Source organism: Balaenoptera musculus, chromosome 11 (genome assembly GCF_009873245.2).
Source record: "Balaenoptera musculus isolate JJ_BM4_2016_0621 chromosome 11, mBalMus1.pri.v3, whole genome shotgun sequence".
Lineage (NCBI taxonomy): Eukaryota > Metazoa > Chordata > Mammalia > Artiodactyla > Balaenopteridae > Balaenoptera > Balaenoptera musculus.
This window is the reverse complement of record NC_045795.1, coordinates 96,242,059-96,263,220: the sequence shown is the minus strand read 5'-3', so window position 1 is coordinate 96,263,220 and position 21,162 is coordinate 96,242,059. Positions and strand designations below refer to the sequence as shown.

The following is a 21,162-nucleotide window of genomic DNA, read 5'->3' as shown; positions in this document are numbered from 1 at the left end:
AAAATTTTGGTCTGTGCTGTTATTTTAGTTCCAGTGTTTGGGTGGCATGAGATTTGGATTCCACTGTGTCTTTGCCCATGCATGTCCTGGAGCTAGCAGCATTTGCTCAGTATTCAGACACCTAGAAGTTGATCCGAGTTCCCTAGATGGCGGGCCTGCTGAGGGAGACAGGCACCACAAGGCCAGTGAGCAAGGCAGCATGAGTCTTATCTCCTTGACTGGCTCCACGGCACATACAATTTCTTGCCCATTCACAGAAATCAGTCAAGGCTTGTGGGCCCAGGTCTGTGTTCATCACGCATGGACATTATCTGTGTCAGGCTTGGTCTCCACTTGGTACCTCTCAAATTATGAACGAAGCCAGTTGCAAATGAACTGTGTCTCTTGGTTAGGGACCCTCCTCCTAACCTCAGAAAGCCCTTTGCCCTAGAAGGCTGGCAGCATTGAGTCAGGCCAACTTGGGTGGTGAAAGATGAGCAAATAAGCCAACACAGGTATATGCATGTGAGCAACTCTGGAAACTGGTCCAGTGTTTGTGGCTGTTTCGCTGTTGCTGGTGAACTGTGGTATGATCGCCCCTCCCTGTGGCCGAGATGGAGCACAGGGAACGGAGATCCTAAAGTCAAGCAAGACACTTTCAACCTGACCCCACGGGTCCTCCGCTGGCAAGGGTTAATGGGATGGATGAGTCTTTGGCTGGAAATGAGAAAGTGCCCTAAGGCTCCATGACAGACCCTTTGGGAAAAACCTTGGGATTGGAGCCAAAGAGGCCTGGGTTTGGGGCCTAGCTCTGCCACCTCCCCCCTCTAGGCCTCAGTTTAGGCCTCTGTAAAATGGGACCACACGCGCAAGGTTGAGCTGATGTTAAGTGTGATAATGGATTTGAAAACACTGTAACTGAAAGTGTACTTGACTAAAGGACAGGAGATAATCATCATCCTGGGTCCCCTGGGGACCCCAAAGAAGCTGCAGCCTCCCTCCTGGCATCAATTTCTTCATCTCTAAAATAAGAATAATAATTGCCTGACTCTTAGATCAAGGGAATAAAGATTAGTCAAGTGCATTTGAAATGCCAGGAGGCATTAGGAAGATCAGTGCCCTGGTACAGTGGGAGTTGAGACTTGGTGACGCATTTAAGCCAAAATAATGAAAATTAACCCTTCCAATCATCTTTGAAAGTCTCTTGCTTTCTTGGGCTACAGATTACATCTCTCCCCTGATTCCCCCTCCATCTGGTCAGCTTTGCGGGATGACAGCCCTGATTGGAGTTTCAATGGTTTCCGGGACACGTGCCGTGCCCTCCTGTGATTTAGAATACATTTGTGTTACTCCTGCCTGACACCGTGGGTAAATTAAGACCCGCTTAAACATCCAGAGGCCTTCAGATGGAGCATTGGACACCAATGCGCTGGGGGTTCAGGCCTTCCATTTGCATTTTGTGTTCTCCTCCAGTCGTGGGTCATAAGAGCGTCTTTCCCAGTTGTATGTTTACCTTGGTTGCTTTCTTGATTTCTTTTGTTCCGTTTTCCCCTAGGCCCCCCTGTCTTCCCCCTAAACCACAGAAAATGAGGAGACCTAGGCCTCTCTCAGTGTGTAGCCATAAACTATTTAACGGCTGTATGGAAGCGTTCATTAAGGTACTTGCTGGGGAGCCACGGAGTCCGCGAATGCACCCAATGTAATGGCAGCCTTTCTCCACCTCCTCCCCTGGCCAACAGCCCTGCCCCAACCTACTGACCTACCAACGACTGACGGACTGGAACTTTCAATCCGGGCCCTCGGCCAGGCCTCGTGGCAAGCTGGTCCTCCCGGCAGCCTGCTCTTAGCTTCAGTGAGGGCTTCTAATCAGAGCTGCTTTTGCCTCTGACCAGTTGCTCCTAAGTGCTTTCCCTTGATTCTCAGCCCTGGGGGAGGGTTGCAATCGTGCTGGGACCCAGTAAAATCCAGGTGGCGCTGAATCCGTGCCGGACAGTGGTCCCTGCCAGCCCCACTTCACTGCTTCAGGAACTGCAGTCCTGACCAGCCTGAGGGACAGTTAGAGAAACCCCCTCGCCTTGAGTCACACTCACGTCTCCCAGGAGGAGACAGGTTGGAAACAACACAAAGAAAAGCCCTGTGAGTAACAGTGTTTTTATACAAGTGATTTTTTAAAGTTGAGAATATACCAGCAAGGGAACACAACACATACAATTTGTACGAGAGACAACCCTTCCACCTAATTTTGTTTCTTGTTAGGCAGTTTGGGAGAAGAGAAAAGAGCTGAGGTAGTCCCTTTAGAATTCCAGGTTAATCCTTTACACCTTAAACTAAAAAGAAAGCTTTTCACCTCAGTGAGTTTCTCTTCTTGCTTCTTGGCTGCAAAGGGTGCAGGATCAAGCCATTCCAGATAGAACAGCTCAAGGCAAGTTAAGATGGTGATGGAGTTGAAAAGGGCAGCACGTGGGGGACACACTTGAGGAAGGGGAGATGCATTCTGAACATTACTTAGGGGAACAGCGGAAGGTCCCTGACAGTTATTGGAAGCCTGCCGCCATCTAACGAAGACCCTTTGCAGAAAATAAGAGTCAGGAGAAAAGCACAGGTTCTCGGGCCCTGCCGACACTTTGGGAGTGCTGATGCTGCCCCCGCTCTGGCTCTCTATCCTCTGGCCTCATGTAGGGCACGCACAGGACTTGCCGGGCAGGGAGGGTTGGCCTCAGGCGTGGGAGGGGGTAGGCAGGACCAGCCTGGGTCCCTCTGCCTGTAAGCTGAGTTCTGGGGGACAGTGGGGGAAGGGAAAGGGGAAAAGGAGGGCACAGGTTGGGACTGCCCGGGGGTGGGAAACAGCAGCAGCCGCTCTAGGATGCCTCAGAGGAGGGAGGTGTGGAGGACCCCAAAAGGAAGGGCGCTCCTGCGTGCATCAGGGAAGGGGTGCTGTTTGGAGGGGACCCGAGTGAGCAGTTTGCCATCCAGAAGGTCATGGGAAGAGGGGCTGTCTCAAGAGCCCTTTCTTCATCCTCCCTCCTCGCTCCAACAAGACTTTCTTCTCGAAAAAGCCATACTCCAGAGCTGAGAGGGGACTGAGGCCCATTTGGTACTCTCTCTGCCCTCAAGGAGCTTATCTTGTTGCTCAGGAGGTTTCTGACAGAAAGCTGAACGCGGAAGATGATTCAGGATGAGCACTTGGTGACTGATTCCCCACGGAAATAAGTTCTGTGAGAGCGCAGAGCAGGAAGAACTGTGAGCACTGGGGCCTGGGCGGCTTTGAAGGACGGGTCGGAGCACGGCAGAGGGGAGGACGGAGGAGCCCCTGAGAGGAGGAACAGAATGAGCAAAGGCCCAGAGACACAGACACCTTTCAGAATATGCTCAGCTCTTTGGAAACGGGTGCTCTGTCAGGACGCTTGGAAGGAGCTCTTACCTGGTGGCATTTGCAAGTTAGGTGTTCTGTTTAGTGAAACACTCTCTGAATGGAGAGCTCCTACATAAAATGCATGACGATCGAGTGTCGTGCATCAACCGCGGGAGTGTCTGCCCCTTGGAGGTAGTCACCAGGAAGCCACATCCTTATTCTAGATATATAGCCGTTGCTGCAGCTGGTCAGTCTTCCGAGAGCCTGCAGCAGGACCTTTGTCAGCGGTGCCAAAACTTTGTCTGAGAACAGACACCCCAGTCTTTGGAATGAAAAGCAGCGCCAATCAGAGCCCGGCTTTGTAGCCACTGGAGCCACAACATGGCAAGAGGCATAGGCCGTAGTGGACACTAGGGGACTGGCTCTGAAAAGAGACCCCAGAGAGGGACACCCCAGAGCACTGGGCAGCAGCATGTTGCTGGAATAAGAGCACAGCCTCCTCAGGGGACCGTTTGACTGAAAAAAGTATGTTGTTGAGCGAATGCATTTCTTTATAGTCACATGTGCTTGTACCTCACATCATCAGTGCAATTCCGCCAGCTCTTCTGCGCGCCCACTCTAAGCTCCCTGTGGGGACACACTGCAGCGGCGGGACCCCAACCTCAAGGATTGTTAACTCTCAGAAAATGAAAAGGCAGTGTGATGCATCCAGTCCTTCAGCCTTTGGGAATGGAATTTAATTTCCTCTTATGATTCCCATGCTATCTGGAAGAAGATTCAGCGTGAACTAAGAATCCCCAGCTCTGAAATTCTAAAGCTCTGAAAGGCTTTTCAATAAAATAACATCACAGAAACTCCATGATTATGAGGGTTTAGAGGGACAAGGAAGCATCCCCAAGAATGACGGATAAATGTAGTTGGAGTTACTTTTATAAATTTCTAGGACCTTACCTGAATGGATTCTTTTCAAAATCCTTGATTTTTTTCCCCCCTTCTCTCGGACAGAAGGAAACCCAATTTATTATGATAAATTTTGAGGCCCAGGAGGTCTACCTTCGGGATGGGGCAGGGGGAGTTCTTACCTTGTTTCAATAAAATGAGAATGATTATTACCCACCTCCTGAGTGTGTGACGAGGATCAGATGAGTAACACCTGCCAGGTTCTAGCGCTCTGCCTGGCGCAGAGTAAACACCATGGAAATGTTAGCTGTTAGTGCTGCCTGGGCTTTCCGGAGAGTGCCCATGGGGCCCCGTCTGATCACCTGGCACTGCTGTCCTAGGTTCAGGTAGGCTTAGTCGACATAGGAAAATTCTAGTTGCTGAGATGCCAGGGGCTGGACGGGTGACACCGGCAAGCAGGCGCACATCCTCCCGTTTCTCAGTTGGGATGAGACACAGCACGCACCCCAGAGCCTGACCCACTGCACGTGTGGGAAGGAAGAAGAGGCCGTGCTCCCCTGCAAATGGGCGACTTCAGTGAAAGCAAAGTCTCCGGTTCTGCCCGCAAGATCACGAAGGCTCTCTGACTCCACTGCACTCCCTCCTCCAGGCTTTGTCAGCTTTTGGGTTCCCTGAGGCTTTTTCAGTGCCAGGGTGAGGGTCCGTGGGCAGAAGAAAAGCAAAGCCAAGTGGGTACCCGGGACAAGCTGCCGCAGGTGTTTGGTAGGAAAGCACGGGCAGCTGTGTGGAATTTGGAACCAGATGGAATCCTGTTTGGTCCTATCCAGAGGGCACCTGATAAACACGGTCTTGGTTAACTAAGAGCTGAGAGTGAGGTTTCCTGAGCTGACTTGCAGGGACTGTGTCACAGTAGACACCTGAGGGCGTGTGTCCCTCCTTTTCTGTGGGTGGCTGGGCTAACCTTAAGGGGTCTTAGGTGGGCTCTCACCGTTGGTGAATAAACAGCCCCCGTGTTGAGGAGAAGCTAGACTTGGGGTGAAGCAAGTGTTCAGTACACACCATTCCTGCCCTTTGACAAGGACTGAAAGAGGCCCCTTTGCCCCCTGGCGTCCGAGGCAGCCACCCTGGAAGGCTGGCCGGGCAGGTCCAGAGCTCCACTGGGCCCACAGGTCGCCTGCCGTCTCCCCGGACCTCCGCTGGCTGCCATTGCATTTCGGCGTTCCCGGACTCTGAAGGAGCTGCTTGCTCTAACTGGTCTTATTACTTCTGCGTAATCTTTTCTTTTTCTTCTGCTCTGCTGCCTGTTTATTTTTTGTTATCAGAGGAAGAAGAAATGCTCGAACCAGGAACCAGGTATTTACTGGAAAGGTCCGTCAGCCCCATTTAACTGGATGGAACCTGTCTTTAGCCCTGACTTGTAGCACAGGACCCGCCTTGCCTGTTGCCAATGAGTCCACTTTATTATCCTCTCTGTGACTGTAGTTAATCAAGGAAAGAATTTGCAGGTGGGGTGTGGAGGAGCCACGAAAGTATCCAAATTCATGGTTTTTTCTCTGTCCCTTTTCATGAGCATATTACATATGCCTCATTGCTTCCTCACCTTCTGAGGAGGCTAGTGCTTAATTTGGCCCCATTTTCAAAGAGAGTTTTTAAAAAATTTTATGCTCTGTAAGTGGCCTGAAATAGCAGAGAGGTCAACCAATCATGGGATCCGAAAGAAAATTATCCCTTGCCCAGCTCTCTGGGGCCGTGGGCCAGTCTAGGAAAATATAATTGAAAATACATTCACACCCCAGATGCGTGTATTTAGAACTGCATCTTATTCAGCCTTTCTGACTAAGGTTGCCACTCAGTGGTCAGTGGCTGACGTTAGCTGTTTCTAGAACTTTTCCTGGTAATGTGTTTACTGTTAAACAAATATCTGTCTAGATGTTTAGGTTGTTACGTTGTGAGTAGAATTGGTCTTCCCTTCTCCGAGCTCAAAATGACCCCTGGGGCCAGCCTTGCTTCCCCCATGGTGTGTCCTTCTTAATTCTGGCAGCAGGTCCTACAGTACTAGGCAGAGGCCTTGATCCTGCCCTGAGCGCTGGGAGAAGAGAGTTGAGATGGGGCTGAGGGCAGTGGGAGGCAGAGAAGTCTTCGAGGGCGGATTCCAGCCCCTCCAGGCGGTGGGCTCCCTCGCCTTCCCTGATGTGCCTATCAGGCCTCCTGAGCCCTGATTCCTTCCCAGCTGAGTAGGAAGACAGAGCATTTCTTTAAAATGATCACAGCTATGGCTTTTCTGCAATCACAGAAGACTTTCTATTTTAACTGTTTGTGGAGACTTTAGAATTAGTGGTTCCTTGCTTGTTTTCCTACTAATCTGATGGTACTAATATTCTGGCTTGAGTTCATAATCTGTGTTTGCAGTGTCTTCTCTCCTGTGGTGGTTGCCAAGTCCAATACAACTCACAACTTTTTTTCTTAAGGATTCAGGACAAGCTATACCACTGGTCGTCGAGAGCTGCATCAGATACATCAATTTATACGGTAAGCTCGATCTCAGGGCAGTGTTTTCAGCTCTTTCCAGAACAGGTGCTAGGCTGTTCTCATAAGAAATGAGATTCAAATTCATCTGGGAAGATTTCCCGTTGCTGCTCTGCTTCTGAGAGGGAAAACGTTCCATAGAACAGCTGCTGTCTTGAGTGCTGTCTATTGAGCCTTGTGTGTCAGCGGAACTGAAAGTGGTGGTGAGAAGACCCAGGAACTAGGAGAACCGAGGAGCAGAGAGGGCACATGGGAGAACTGTATTAGTTCCTTTTTTGCTCCCACCCGAGCCCAGAGCTCTGCACTTTGAGCGCTGAATGAGGTTGGTCAACCGATCAGTTAATCCTGCTAGACTGTGGTAAGCTCCATGGAGGAAATAGAGTGTCTGGGATTTGCTACATGGTGTCCCCAGCACTTAAATTGTGCCTCCATCTATTCATTTATTCATTCCTCCAAAAATGTATTTCCAGAGTGCATAGCAGGCACTGTTTTTGACAATGGCAGCATAGCCACGAACCAGACAGGTAGGATGCTGGCCCTAGGTAGCTTACATGACCAATTAGAAGGGCAAGGGAATGAACAAGCAGAGAGACAAATAATATAATTTCAGATAGTGATAATGCCAAGGAACTAATTAAAGGGGATAGAGAATGGCTGGAGGAGGGCAGGCCTGCTTTGGCTAAGGTTGTAAGGAGAGCCGTCTCCGAGGGGGTGATATTTGAGTAGAAGAAGCCAGCCATGCAGTCCAGGTGGAGAGAATGGCGAGTGTCAAGACCTAATATGGGAAAGAAGGCCAGCGTGACTGGACAGGAATGAGCCAGGAGGATGGGGTAAGAGACACAGGTGGTAGAAATTCAGCATTGGTTAATGAAAGAAATGAACAACGTTTATTGAGCACATACTATATGTACAAACCAAACTTTAACTAAAGCCTGCCTTTAAGGGTAAACACTTTCCTGAATTATAAAGTGGAGAGTTGTTTCATACAGAAAAACTGAATCTCAGGGAAAGGATCCCAATCTTAATTCCCTTTTCAGATGAGGGAAGCCCTCTAATTCCTTCAATCTAATAGGTTGCTGTTTTGTTGTTACTGCTGTATCAGGTATCAAGGTCTCCTCTTTTTTATGGCCTTGTAGAAACACATAAAAAATGAGATTGTCCTTCTTCAATAAGTTAACGTCCCCCAAACTCCTTGATCCCAAGCCAGCATGCACTCTAGACTCTAGATTTTCTTGAAGGAAGACGATGTCTGTGATGGGCGAGGGAATGGTTGAGGGAGTGGTATTTATCATTCTCATTCAAAATCTCTGTGGCTGTTAAACTCCGATGGCATTTGTAAACTCAGGCCAAGCTACTTGGGACCAGTGCAACTGATGAACGCACTAGGCAGCATTCACTACCCAGTTATTTGATTGAGCTAGCCTGTGGGTTAAAGTGGAAGTCATTCACTGGTCCAGTTGTTGATATAAACATCTTGTTTCCTTCAAGCCCAAACAAGAGACCCTAGACATATGAAGCAGAATGTGACTGAGTATTTGGACCCGCTGAAGTTCATCGCAAAGGCTCCTTTTGGGCTTCTGCCAGGAGACGGTCACTGGGAATGACTCTGTTACAAAGGATGGCGGGAGAAAGAGGCAAGCAGTGGGGAGAGTCTTCCGTGTTCCCAGTGGTCTGATGAGCTCAAGGCATTTTCTCTTTCCTTTTTTGTTTATTTCTTTTAGGACTCCAGCAGCAAGGGATCTTCAGAGTGCCAGGATCCCAGGTTGAAGTCAATGACATCAAAAATTCCTTTGAGAGAGGTAGGTGTGGAGTGATCATCTCCAGCTTGTGTCCAGAGGAAGCCAGGATGGGTGTTATCGCATGTCTTAGAGCCAGCAGTGCTGGGGCAGCTTGTATCAACATCTCTTCCCAACTTCACCTTCAGCGACTTCACCTTGGTAGCTCGAAATCAGCCAAGGTGGGAGTATTTACACCACAGAAATTGGCAAACACTAAGACCTTTGATCTTTTTCTTTTCCCCGCCAAAGAGCTAGCTGTTGAACATTTACCAGCACACATGGGTGACTTCCTCTGGTGGGCTCTACAGTGGTTGCTGGGAAAGAGGGCCTTGGAATCATTGTGCAAATCTGTAAAGGCTGCTGTGTTTTAGAAAAGTTGGAAGAAGCTAGATAACATGGAGTGGCTTAGAATTGCCTAATTCTTTTTTATGCAGTGTTTTTGGCAAAGCTATACTCCCCCACCCTCGGGTAGGTTACCTAGTTCCCACTTTGGTATAAAAGCTTATCAGAAATGAAGTGGCCAGCAGGATGTGGCTTATTTGGTTGAGCCTCCCTTGGCCTCGGGATCCCTGATGGGAACAGATGGCCAGTGGCAGTGTCCAAGCAAAGTAAGGACTTACTAGGGTCAGGAGGAGCTCAATTCTTCTTAAACCTCTGTCTTTTTATACTAGTACCTATCTTGCTGCTACAGTGAAACTGAGAGTCTGTGCATTTCCGTTCAAGGAAATATTTTCCAGCATCACGCTCTCTGGTTGTTGAACAAAGCCCATCCCAGGGAGGAAAGAAGAGCCAGTGTGGGGCATCCTAAGCAATATCTCCACCTCTAGTTTCACAGCGTTTGGAAGCATCCCGTCTCCGTAGTTACTCCTCAGCTCTGATTTACTACATTTTTCTCTGAGTAGTTAGGTACTAAGTTTGGCCTGAGGACCCCGATCCCAAACCCATTTCCCTGCAATACATCACATCCCAATTTACAAAGCACTTTCTTACCCATTCTTCTATGTAATCCTCCTAATAGCCTTGGAAGGTGTATGGTTTGTCCTTGTTGGTTGTGCTCTGAGCAAGCCTCTCCCTGGGGCTCCAGCCCTAGAATTCTCCCGACTTATTGCCAGGCTTCCCCTGGAGGGGCTGCCTCCTGAGCAGACTCACCGTCACCCTATCCTCCCGCTTCCGTCCTGAGATCTAGCTCCAGGGTAGAGGAAGCAGTCTGTCAGCCCCAGGCAGTCACCACCATAGCCCCCAGCACAGAGCTTTGCAGCGCTAGGCACTCTGGCTTGGAACCGGGTGTGGAGAGCAGGATTGGGCTGGATGTGGCTCTCAGTGGCACATGAGGAGGGTCCTGGGGAGCTTAGGGTTTGGAGTCCACTCCAGGATCTTGGGTACTTAGAACCAGGGAGCCCCAGAATTGCCCTGCTCTAAGCTCCTACTCACGCATTTATTCATCCCCTCAACAAGCCTGCATTGAGCCCTGCACTGCACTGGGTAATGGACTAGGGCCTGGCAATATGATAGGAACAGCAGACAAGTCACTGCTACCAGAGAACCGGTTTAGTAAACAGCACGGTCAGCGCAAGGATGGAGTAAGCGCTGGGTAGCATGGGAGCCCCTAGCCCAGCTTGGGTGGAAGGGGGAGGAATAGCAAAGCCTCGAAAGGCTTCCTGGAAGAGGAAATGCCTAAGCTGAGGCTTGAAGAGTAAGAGTCAGGGGAAGCAGGGAGAGGGCATTCCAGACCAAGGGAACAGCATGTGCAAATCCCACAAAGCAAGAGGTATCCTCCCCTCAGCATCCCTGATAGAAGTGTCATCCATCATTTCCCTGAGCTTCTCTTGGCAATGACAGACAGCCCAGCCAGGGTTTGGCTTCTTTATTTCCCCCAACTCCTTAACACCCCTGCTGCCCTGTGTTCACTGTAAGTGAACAGAGCCGTGGTCTGGACCCTTTGCTGGTTCCATCCTCCCAGGCTCATCCCATCAGAGAGAATTCCTTGTATGTCATGAGTAAACTGCCTGGTGCCTCCAGCCCGGTGACCGCTCCCCCTTGTGTTTTCTTACTTGCCAGTGTCTTGTAAGTAAGTACCTTGCCGTACCAGGCAGCCAGACCCAATCCCCACCCCAACAGCACTGCTTTCTTTCCTTCCCGAACGTGATTTCTAAGGTCAGCGCCTTCTGTTACTTGCTCAGGTGCCTTGGAAGGATATTTGTGCAAATTAGAGTTCTCTGCTCCTTGGAGCGAAGAGATCACCTGACCCAAACCTCAGCTGCAAAAATTGTTTTCTGCTTTTTCTTTGCCTCACGTGTGCAGTTGGCGCCTCTCCCTCTCACCCGCATTCCGGGATGAATCTCATTCCCTTGCCCGCTTCGTCCTTCTGCTCCACCCGAGCCTACACGGGAGCACGGCTTATTCTAAAAGAATAGTTCCTGGGATGTCTCTTTTAGAAAAACCCTTTCTGGCTTCTCCGGGCCGGCTGGTACCCACCCAGATTTCACATGCATTACTTTCTGTTTCTTGACATTCACCACCCACCGGCCCTGGGTTTGGGTTCCTGACCTGGCTGACCCTCTGGGCACCTCCTCCCCACTCTCCTGAAACCAGCTTCCCTCTCCCTGGCTCGCCGCTGTGTTCTCTGCAGCCCCTGGCAGCGAGCGGCCCGAGCCCACTCCTCGCGGCCCACCTGCTCTAACTTGTGATGGAACTTTCTCTCCAAACCAGTACATTGTGTGTTTTTCCTTTCTTCCTTTTATTTTTAAAACTTTAAACCCTCTAATCCCTGCAGGGTGCCTGTCCTTTGCCACTTGTTCAAACAGACATGGGTCTTTTCCTCCTTGGCCCCTTTCTTTCTCTCTTTGGGCAAAGCTCTTGCCTACGCTCCTTGCAGAAGGCTATTGAAAGGAGCACAGACCTCTTTTCCTTAAGCTTCTGAAAAATTACATGTTGGAAATCCATTTTTGGCTTATTATTCCTAAACCCACTTTCTTTCTCTTCTGACATGAGTCAACCAGGGTTTTAGTTGGGATTATGATTTTTATTATTATATTTTGCTGTCAATAAATCTCAAACTCAGCACTCAAGTTTTGAGATCTTCCTGTAGTCTTCTGGCAAAATAAAGGAGAAAACATCATGGAAAAGCAGGAATCAGCAGCTGTGCTGTGGAGAGAGCTGTGGTTTGCTGTTGTCTCCCAGGCTAGTTTTTTGCCTCTCTGTTTTCCCCACAAACCAATCCCCTGTCCTCTTGGTATGTAAAAGGTGAGAGAGCTGCCTGCGTTCTCTCCTCATGTGGAAGGGCGGCTGGAAAGGGAGTCAAAGGTCCTTTCACTGTGCTCACATCAACATAGGGTTTGGATTTGGGGCTGAAATTATGGCATGTAGGATCTGACACATTCTAGACTCTGGATGTGGCCCTTCTCAGATCTGTTTCCTACCTCAGGAAGAGGGGTGTGAGCGGGAGACACAGGGAGGGGTTGTCACGTTGCAGAGCCTCGGGATGGAGCTGGGAGGATCCTGGCCGCAGAGACCTGCCCTGGAGAGACGACCTGCGGGCTTCCTGCCACGCCCCCATCCAGCAGCACGTTCCCCTAGAGCTGTGAGCACACACCCACCGTGTGGTCACTCTGCCCTGGGTGCAGCCTGCCTTCAGCCCTTAGGCAATGCTGGGGCGACCTGGCTGGGAGCAGGCTGCAGGCAGGGCTGTTTGGTAATAATTCTGCCTCACTCCCCAGGAAACTAGCTAGCAAAGTGGGAACTAGCTTTCTCTTGGACTGGCCTGGAATTTTAGCTCTAATTCTCCTCCTGGAGGAAGCCATCATTCACATACACCATCCTGCTCATCTTGAACTCTGGAATTCCATTCATTTCTGGAGCCAAAATTGGCTACCCTTGCAGAGAGCCGAAGGCCTGGGCTAGGAGGGAGGATTGTTTGGATGGCTCCTTTTATGGACGAAGTGCCTTGTGGGAGGAAGAGCAAGAATGGATGGTGTGTGTGTGTGTGTGTGTGTGTGGTCAATAAGTTAACCATACTTAATAAGGAGAGCTTATATGGACGAAATAAAATCCTTGTGCTTTTATTTTATGTGCTTTATGTGATCATGAGACCACAAGAGTAACGTGTGGTGCACTAGGGGAACAGCTTAATACAGCGCAGAGTTTTCAAACTCTTACGGTCCTTCAGAGGGGCTTCAAGGGCTGATACTGGGATAAAGAGGGAAGCTGAGAAGGTAGGGCTTGCACCTTTCTCTAAATTCAACTAAGGCAGCTTTGCTCATCCATGGGAACATTTTTCTTGAAAAACAAAAAAGTTGAGATTCTACTGTAAAGGAAGGAGGGAGAGAGGGAGGGAAGGAAGGAAGGAAGATGATGGATAGATAGATAGGCATGCAGGCAGACAGGCAGCAGATAGAATTGAAAACCACAGGTAGAAGAAGGAATATCTCCCAGGCATTACGAGACCTGGGAGCTGCTGGTGTCTGTTTTTGACTACATGAGCAAGTTGTTTCATTTGTTGGGGCCTCAGCTTTCTTGCAGGTGAGAGGGGTGGTGCTGGGACCATGCCCACTTGGTGCCGTGCTGTGCTGCTGTGAGGATTAAGAGAGATCACATGTGCCAGTGTGCTTCTCACTTGAAAAGTGCTATATCAGTATAGGCAATATATATATATATTTTTTTATGTTTTCTCTCTTCCCTCCTCATGAGAAAGTCTTGTGGGGGAAGCATTTTCTTTTTTTTTTTTCTTTCCAGTTTTTAAATTTTTAAATTTGTTTCAAAGTTAAACCCAAGACACATTGACTTCATAGGAAATCCACTGAGAAATGTTTTTCTAGGGTGAGCACCTGTTTCGCTTTAGTCTCCCCCAACAGAGCATGTACATGTTAATTACTTTCATTTTATAATCACTGCTGTCCCACCACTATACCAAGATCACCTAAACTGTGTGTGTGGTATTCTGAATGTTCTTACTTATACCTTAAGTTCACTAACTGCAAAAGATTTTCTGGGATAACCTGTCACTTGAATTCTTTGGCTACTTTTGAAGATGAAGTCCAAAGAACTCTTAAATGATTCTCCTTTGGGGAAGATGGTATTTTATAGGCATTAGCAGCTGGCAACTGGGGCTGTGCTGATCCCATCTGGCATCACTGGGAGGCAACCTGTAAAACCAAAGAATCATTTGATGCAACAGCCAACTAAGTGACTCAAAACTGAAGCTTAAATTTAAAGAAAAAACTGATTTAGAGAAAAAAAGGTAATCCTAGAGGAACTCATTCTAAGCAATCAGTCATTATGCCTGTGTGTGTGTGTGTGTGTGTGTGATCGATTCAGTGCAGGCTGGCGGGTCCCAGATGAGTCCTTTTCCGGAGACAGTGATCTGAGGGAGCAGAATCTGGAGAGTGGCCAGTACCAGTAAAGAGCAGCCATGAAGTGCTGGGGACATTTATATTCAACCCCTGTGGGGGAAGCATTTTCATCTCCTCCTATGGGAACGTCTGAGAGGTTGACCTATGGAACACAGTGCCTGGGCCGCCACACACAGTCGTTCAGGCTGGGCACTGCACAAGAGTACTCGGCCACGAGGACAGGAGTGTGCTGAACTCTGGCTCATGCCCTGGAAGCCACAAGCCCTGGTTCAGGAGGTGGGGGGAGTGTCTTTCTCTAATTCGCACTAAAGCATGTTGGGGCCAGCAGAGGCCCTGGCAGTGACACACATTCTCTTCCCACAGAGGCAGAGTATAGAGATCCAAGTATGAATTTGCAGTTCTGCTCTCCATTGCTTGCCAGACTTAGATTGCTCTGGGCTGTTCTGGGAGGAGGAAGAGGAGGAGCCCACCGAGCAGACCTCTCTCAGCACCTTCACGGAGGTGTCAGATTGCTGCCTGCTTCCTTTCACGTCCCCCATGGAAACTCCTGGTGGTGAACTAGCTCAGCAACCCCCATTAAACTGAAAAGTGCTGCTCTCCTGAGATATTTTCCCCTGTGCAATTGGCAAAAATTTAAAAGACATTCCATGGGCAGGGCTATGGAAAAGCAGCCTTCTCCTATGTTGCTGGTAGGAGGAGAAAATGGTGCAGCCCCACTGGAGGAGAATTTGGCTTTATCTGATGAAACTACACATTTGTTTGCCCTTTGACCCAGCAATCCCACTTCTAGGAACCTACCACAGAGACACACCTCTATGAATAAGAAACACAGGTACAAGGTTATTTGTTGTGGCAGTATTCGTAACAGCAAAAGATGGGAATGTCAATCCATAGGAGACTGGTTGACTACATTATGGTCTATCCATGAAATAGAGTAGTTTGCAGCCATTAAAAAGAAAAAAAATGAGGAAGATCTCTATGAACTGACAAGGAGGGATTTCTAGGATTTACTGTTAAGAGAAGAAACAGGTATATGTAGTAGCAGAGTGTGCTACTTCCATTTTGTGTAAGAAATGAGGGACCGTAAAAAAATTGTATATGTGTATTTGCTTATTTTTGCAGAAAAAAAGATTAGCAGGACAAACCAGAGACTAATGAAAATGGTTAAATGTAAGGTGTAGGGAGAGAAGGAGAGGAATAGGGCTTCTCTGCAAGCAACTTTTTATCTGGTTATGACTCCTGGACCATGTGGATGCTTTATATTTTCAAAATTGCATATTTTTTAAAAATAAGGATGTCTAAAAAAATTAAATCCCTAAAATTGAATATAAATAGAAACAAATAAGCTGTATATCAGACTGACAACCATACAGAGAGTAACTTTTCAACATGTGCTCTGGTCATACAGTTTTTTAACAGCTCTATTGAATTACATACCATAAGGCTCATCCATGTTTTGAAGTGTATATTTTAGTAGTTTCTAGTGTATTTATAGATTTATACATCATCACCATAATCTAATTTCAGAAATTTCTCATCATCCCTAAAAGGAACCCTGTACCCATTTGTAGTCATTCCCTGTACCCCTTACACCCCAGCCCCCATCCCTAGACAACCACTAATCTGCTTTCTGTCTTCTGATCATATGTCTTTAGTGGGATACATTCTGAGGGCCTAAAAAACAAAAAAAGCCCTGTGAATAAACCTTAATTTTTATGTAGTAGGTTTATTGTTAGTGGTGATATTGCTATTAAAAATCTGAAACTATTTTATGTATATTGTAGGATAAGGCAGATACATTAAAATATCAATTATAAATATTATTCAGAACAAGATTTTCACTGTAAGAAAAATGAAATGCAAATACAAAATAAATGAAGGTAAAGAAAACATTGTATCTTAAACATGAATTAGAAATATCAGTGTGAACTTGTGAAAAAATATATATATATGTATATTCTAGCTCTATGCCCTGAAAGAACCTAGACGTTCTTTATGACACTCCTGTAGCAATAAGCACACCTAGAACCTAGATCTTGGTTTCTAAATACCATGCCCTACAAAAAGCAAACAAAGTTCCTTAGAGAAGTTTTTTATTCCAGGTCTAGGTCAAGGAAAGTACCAGGTGATTCAGGGACATCTTTTATGCCAGAAAGCAAGGAAGTGCCCAATAGAGGTCGCATCAAAGGACATAAGAAAGGACTCCCCCTAGCCAAATTTGGGGACAGTCTGAGCATCCCAATGAATAGTGATGTAGTGGCTTATAACACTTTGAATTAAAAATTATAAAAACAAGCCCATAATATGTTTTAAAAAAAAAAATAGGAGGGTGGAGGGAACACGGAGAAAGCTCTTCTTTAGGGAAGAATGCCACCTAATAATTGTAGATGGAATGACAGAATCAGAAAATCACCATTTTGTTAGAACCGCAGGGTAATAATTGATTTGGGCAAAAGTTATCATTGGATGCTCAAAGCACTGGGTAAAATATGTTAAGCATGATGACATGCACATAGATCACTTACTGTTTACAAAAATATTTTATATTTTACACTTGTTATTACAAAGGAGAAAATATACCTTTACAGTGTAGAGATCCGGAGGCCACCACCTTAACCCAGTGATCAAGTATTACCCACATAGTATTCTTTTTTTTTTTTAATGTATATATTATGGTACCATTTTTTTTAAGAGTTTGTTTTATTTATTTATTTATTTATTTATTTATTATTTATGGCTGTGTTGGGTCTTCGTTTCTGTGCAAGGGCTTTCTCCAGTTGCAGCGAGCGGGGGCCACTCTTCATCGCGGTGCGCGGGCCTCTCACTATCGCGGCCTCTCTTGTTGCGGAGCACAGGCTCCAGACGCGCAGGCTCAGTAATTGTGGCTCACGGGCCCAGTTGCTCCGCGGCATGTGGGATCTTCCCAGACCAGGGCTCGAACCCGTGTCCCCTGCATTGGCAGGCAGATTCTCAACCACTGCGCCACCAGGGAAGCCCCCCACATAGTATTCTTGCCCACAATATTTAACCTGACTCTAATCATGAGGAAGCAATCAGACAAATCCTGAATGTCAGGCATTCTATAAGGCAGTTGGCCTGGACTCTTCAAAAAATGTCAATATTATGAAAAACTAACAATAAAAAATGTTGGGGTCTATTTTGCATTCAAAAGACTAAAGAAGCATAACAACTGAATGAATTGTGTGAACACTGATTAGATCTTAGCTGTTGAAAAATTCTATGAAAGACATGGGACAATGGGGAATGTTTGAGTAAAGCCTGTGAGACGGTGTTTTGGAACTCTTGTTAATTTTCTTAGGTGCAATACACGGTTACGTAGGGGAATACCCTTATGCTTAGGAAGAATGTGTTGAAGTATTTAGCAGTGATATGTTGTCATGTCTACAAAACACTCTCAAATAATTGAGCAGTACTAAATATAAGTAGAGAAAGGGAGGGAGAGCAAATATGGCAAGATGAGTGTAAGTGTAGTAGGGTGACAGATGTTCATTGCTTTAATTCTACAGCGTTCTTATAGATTGGAGCAGTTTCAGAATCCGCTGCAGGGGGCACTCTCAGCATGCCGTGTGGCGGAGGCTGTCACATCTGTCCTCCAGTTCAGGCTGGGCCAGGTCACCTCTGCCGCCACCTGCACACACCCTGCCCCCTTACCGAGCTGAATCGTCATCTCCTGTTTCCCCTTAGGTGAAGACCCGCTTGTGGATGATCAAAATGAACGAGATATCAATTCAGTCGCTGGCGTTCTAAAACTGTATTTCCGAGGACTGGAAAACCCACTCTTTCCTAAGGAAAGGTTTCAAGATTTGATATCTACTATTAGTAAGTATTTCCCAGGTGGAATGATCAATTTCTTGACCAGTCTTTGTTGAAGCTGCAATCCAGGCTCATTGCTGCAGGGGAGGGGTGCCTTGAAAGAAGCCATATGACTCTTTTCCTCATGGGACTTAAAACCTAGTTGTGGAGATAACAAGATGGTTTATAATAGAAGGACTCATGGGCCTGGTACACCTCTGGGTGTAGGAGGAGCTCAGAATAGAAGAGGCAGAGGGAGCCTTGGCTTCTCGGATCACAGCTGAGGGAGGATGATGTGAGTAGAGTCTTCGGGGAGGAGTGGACTCAGGGATCCTGGGAAGGCTTGGGGACACACAGATCAATGGGACCAGCAGGAGGGTGTCCCAGCCAGTACATGGTGTAAGATGCTGGAAGGGTCAGATGGAGCAAGAAAGGGAAGACCTTGAATGCCTTGCAAGGATTCCAGAGCTTTTCCCCTTGGGTTACAAGGAGCCATGGAAGGTTTGGGAGTCAGGTCAGCAACATGGCAAACAGGGAAATGATGAAAATAAGTTGATTGGGGGCTTCCTCTGACATCACTAGCCATGAGAGTCCTTCTTGACTAGTATTTCTGTGGATAAAGGCAGGAGCCCAATCTAGGGGCTGCAGTAAAGGCACCTTGACTGTAAGATGCCAAAATCCACGGCAACCTTTTGGGAATATTTTTTAAAATAAACTTCTAATTTTAGAACATTAGAATGTTAGTATTTTGGAATAAACTCTTTTTTTTTTTTTTTTTTAATAAACTCTTTGCGTTACAGAAAAGTTGCCCCACACCCCGTTTCACTAGGGATGCTTCTCACAATGTTCTGAGGGATATTTGCAGCCACGGAAGTGCCCAGGAGGTGACAAGAGCCTAAGGAGGCTTGAACCCTCTTATTTGTCTTGTGTGAAAGGCTCTTCCTCCACTCTTCTGCCCCCCACTACTTCCTGCTCATCTTTCCTGATCCACTTCAGGCTCCAGACCACCTCTCAGAAATCCCAGGCCACAGAGGCCCATCCCTGTCTGAGCTCCGTGTCACCTGCTCAGCCAATATTTCCAGAAGCTCCAATAGCCCAGTTCCTGAGCGGACAAGGTGTTCGGCCCCTGGTACAAGGTCATGGCATTGTGTACCTTGAATCACAGTGTGAGAGGAAAAGTCCCTCCTCAGTTCCCTCCCAAAGCCTTGGTTACATCAAGGAGTGACACCCGCTCTGCCCCCAACGTACAAGTCATTCTCCCTGCTAAACAGAGAGAGCAGGGCCTCAGTCTCAGAAACTTTTGTATAAAACAATGTCTACCTATAATTTGGTAGCATTGTTTTGCTTTCATTGTATCTCTTTTTATGTTACCTTCTAATTATAGCAAGTGATCCTGGTTTCTCCTTTACAGAGTGAGGTAAAGTCTCCTTTTTTAAAGAAATGTATTTAAGAAAACGGTATTAATAAACAGTAGTGGAGGTGGTCTAGGGCACTGTGACTGAAGCCGAGGACATGGAGGGGCCTGTATGGGAGGCAGTGGACTCGATATGTGTGCCAGAGCCTTCCACTCTGTGTGGAGGCCTTGGTGAGGCACCAGACCTTGAAGGTTGGCTGGAGCATGCCAGGTGGAGAAGAGAGATCACCAGTGTGTGCAAAGGCCTGGAGCAGGAGAGCCTTTGTGTGATTGGGTGGAGGGGTGGGGGGTGGCTAAGGTGGCCTGGCACAGTTTTTCTGCGGGGCACTACTGGCATTTTGGGTAGAGCAGTGCCTTGTTGTGTGTCCCACACATTCAGGACCCTTAGCACCTTGGCCCCTGGATCCCAAATGCCAGTGGTGCCCTCCAGTCACTGCAACAACCCCAGAGAATGCCCCACATATTTGTAAGTGCCCCAGAGGTGCACGCCCACTTCTTCTGAGAAGCATGGCTCTTAATCATCTTCAGATACTTGGCAAAGGGGCGGCAGCTGGGAGATGAAGCAGGCAAGGGTGGTTGATGCTCCATCATGAAGGGCCTTGGATACAGACGAGAAAGGTGGAAGTTGTCTTTTAAAAGGAACATGCTGACATGATGTGGAGGCTGGAGAGAGGAGGGGCTGAGTGAGAAAAACATGTTTTTCTCTGAAAAAGAAACTGACATGGGTTTATGCATCAGCCCTGCAGATAATCATTGGAGCTTTGGTAGCTCACTCGTAGCCTGAGCTTTCTCTCTCTACAGAGAAAAGCCCACAAAGCACTTTTTTCTCCTTACCAAGCCCAATTTGCTGCCCCCAACCCTGGCCTGACTGATTAAATGTCTGTATCTCTAAGGTTGACCTGAAAAATGGGGGTCAGAGACAAGAGCCCAAGAATCACCAGGCTCTTTGACCAATATACAGCTCAAGAGGTGGTTATTTATTCAGTGTTCATTTCCTGAGCACCTACTCTGTGCCAGGCCTGTGCTATAGCTGGTGTTTTTAAAGAGTCTAATAAAACCTGGTCCCTGCCTGTGTTCATCAGGACTCATAGGTTGCAGATGACAGAAACTCAGCTTACACTGACTTAACCCGTAAAAGGGAATGTATTGGCTCATATATCTGAAAAGTTTAGGCCCAACTGGACTCAGACCTCACACGACATCTTCAGGAATCTGTCCCCTCCAGCTATGTGGTGAATTCACTCCCGGACACCATCTTCTTTCCTGGGAGCCCTCAGCTGCTCCTCTACCCAGTTTCAAGAGGGAACTTCTCTCTAGGTTTCTCCAGCTGAGTCCCAAGGATCAACCCTGATTTGTTCTGATTAGGCCATGGACCCCTCCCTGGGCCCAGCCCTGTGGCTAGGGGAATTTGATGCTCTGATTGGCCAGGCCAGGGTCACATTTCCATCCCTGGAACTGAGAGGAAAACTGCCTCCCCCTGGGCTTCCCTGGTGGCACAGTGGTTAAGAATCTGCCTGCCGATGCAGGGGACACGGTTCGATCCCTGGTCCGGGAAGATCCCGCATGCCACGGAGCAACTAAGCTCGTGCACCACAACTACCGAGCCTGCGCTCTAGAGCCCGCGAGCCACAACTACTGAAGCCCTTGCGCCTAGAACCCATGCTCTGCAACAAGAGAAGCCACTGCAATGAGAAGCCCGCAGACCACAACAAAGAGTAGCCCCTGCTCGCCACAACTAGAGAAAGCCTGCATGCAGCAACGAAAACCCAATGCAGCCAAAAATAAATAAATAAATAAATTAATTAAAACAAAACAAAAAACATGCCTCCCCCTGAACCACATGGGCTGATCTCACAGGTGGGACTCACAGATGTCAGCTACTTGGCTCTCTGATGATGAAAGGCGCCCTGAAAAGTCCCCTTATGTTACAGAACTGGAGAGCCCAGCTGAGAGGGTGCACCAGATCCAACAAATCCTCATCACCCTTCCCCGCGTGGTCATCGTGGTCATGAGATACCTCTTCGCTTTCCTCAACCAGTGAGTTGCCCAGCC

General features: G+C 47.7%; 1 protein-coding gene across 5 annotated transcripts in view; it reads left to right on the top strand.

Annotated features, from left to right (window-relative positions):
- SRGAP3 (SLIT-ROBO Rho GTPase activating protein 3) overlaps positions 1-21,162 on the top strand; it is a 259,624-nt gene that overhangs the window by 203,875 nt on the left and 34,587 nt on the right. For 2 of the 5 annotated variants that reach the window (XM_036870420.1, XM_036870417.1), the window contains 5 exons: positions 5,554-5,584; positions 6,700-6,760; positions 8,479-8,556; positions 17,589-17,723; positions 21,042-21,147. In XM_036870420.1, the coding sequence (XP_036726315.1) occupies positions 5,554-5,584; positions 6,700-6,760; positions 8,479-8,556; positions 17,589-17,723; positions 21,042-21,147 (411 nt within the window). Of the gene's footprint in view, positions 1-1,534; positions 1,638-5,553; positions 5,600-6,699; positions 6,761-8,478; positions 8,557-17,588; positions 17,724-21,041; positions 21,148-21,162 lie in introns of all 5 variants that reach the window. The other 3 variants (XM_036870419.1, XM_036870416.1, XM_036870418.1) reach the window with 2 other exon arrangements.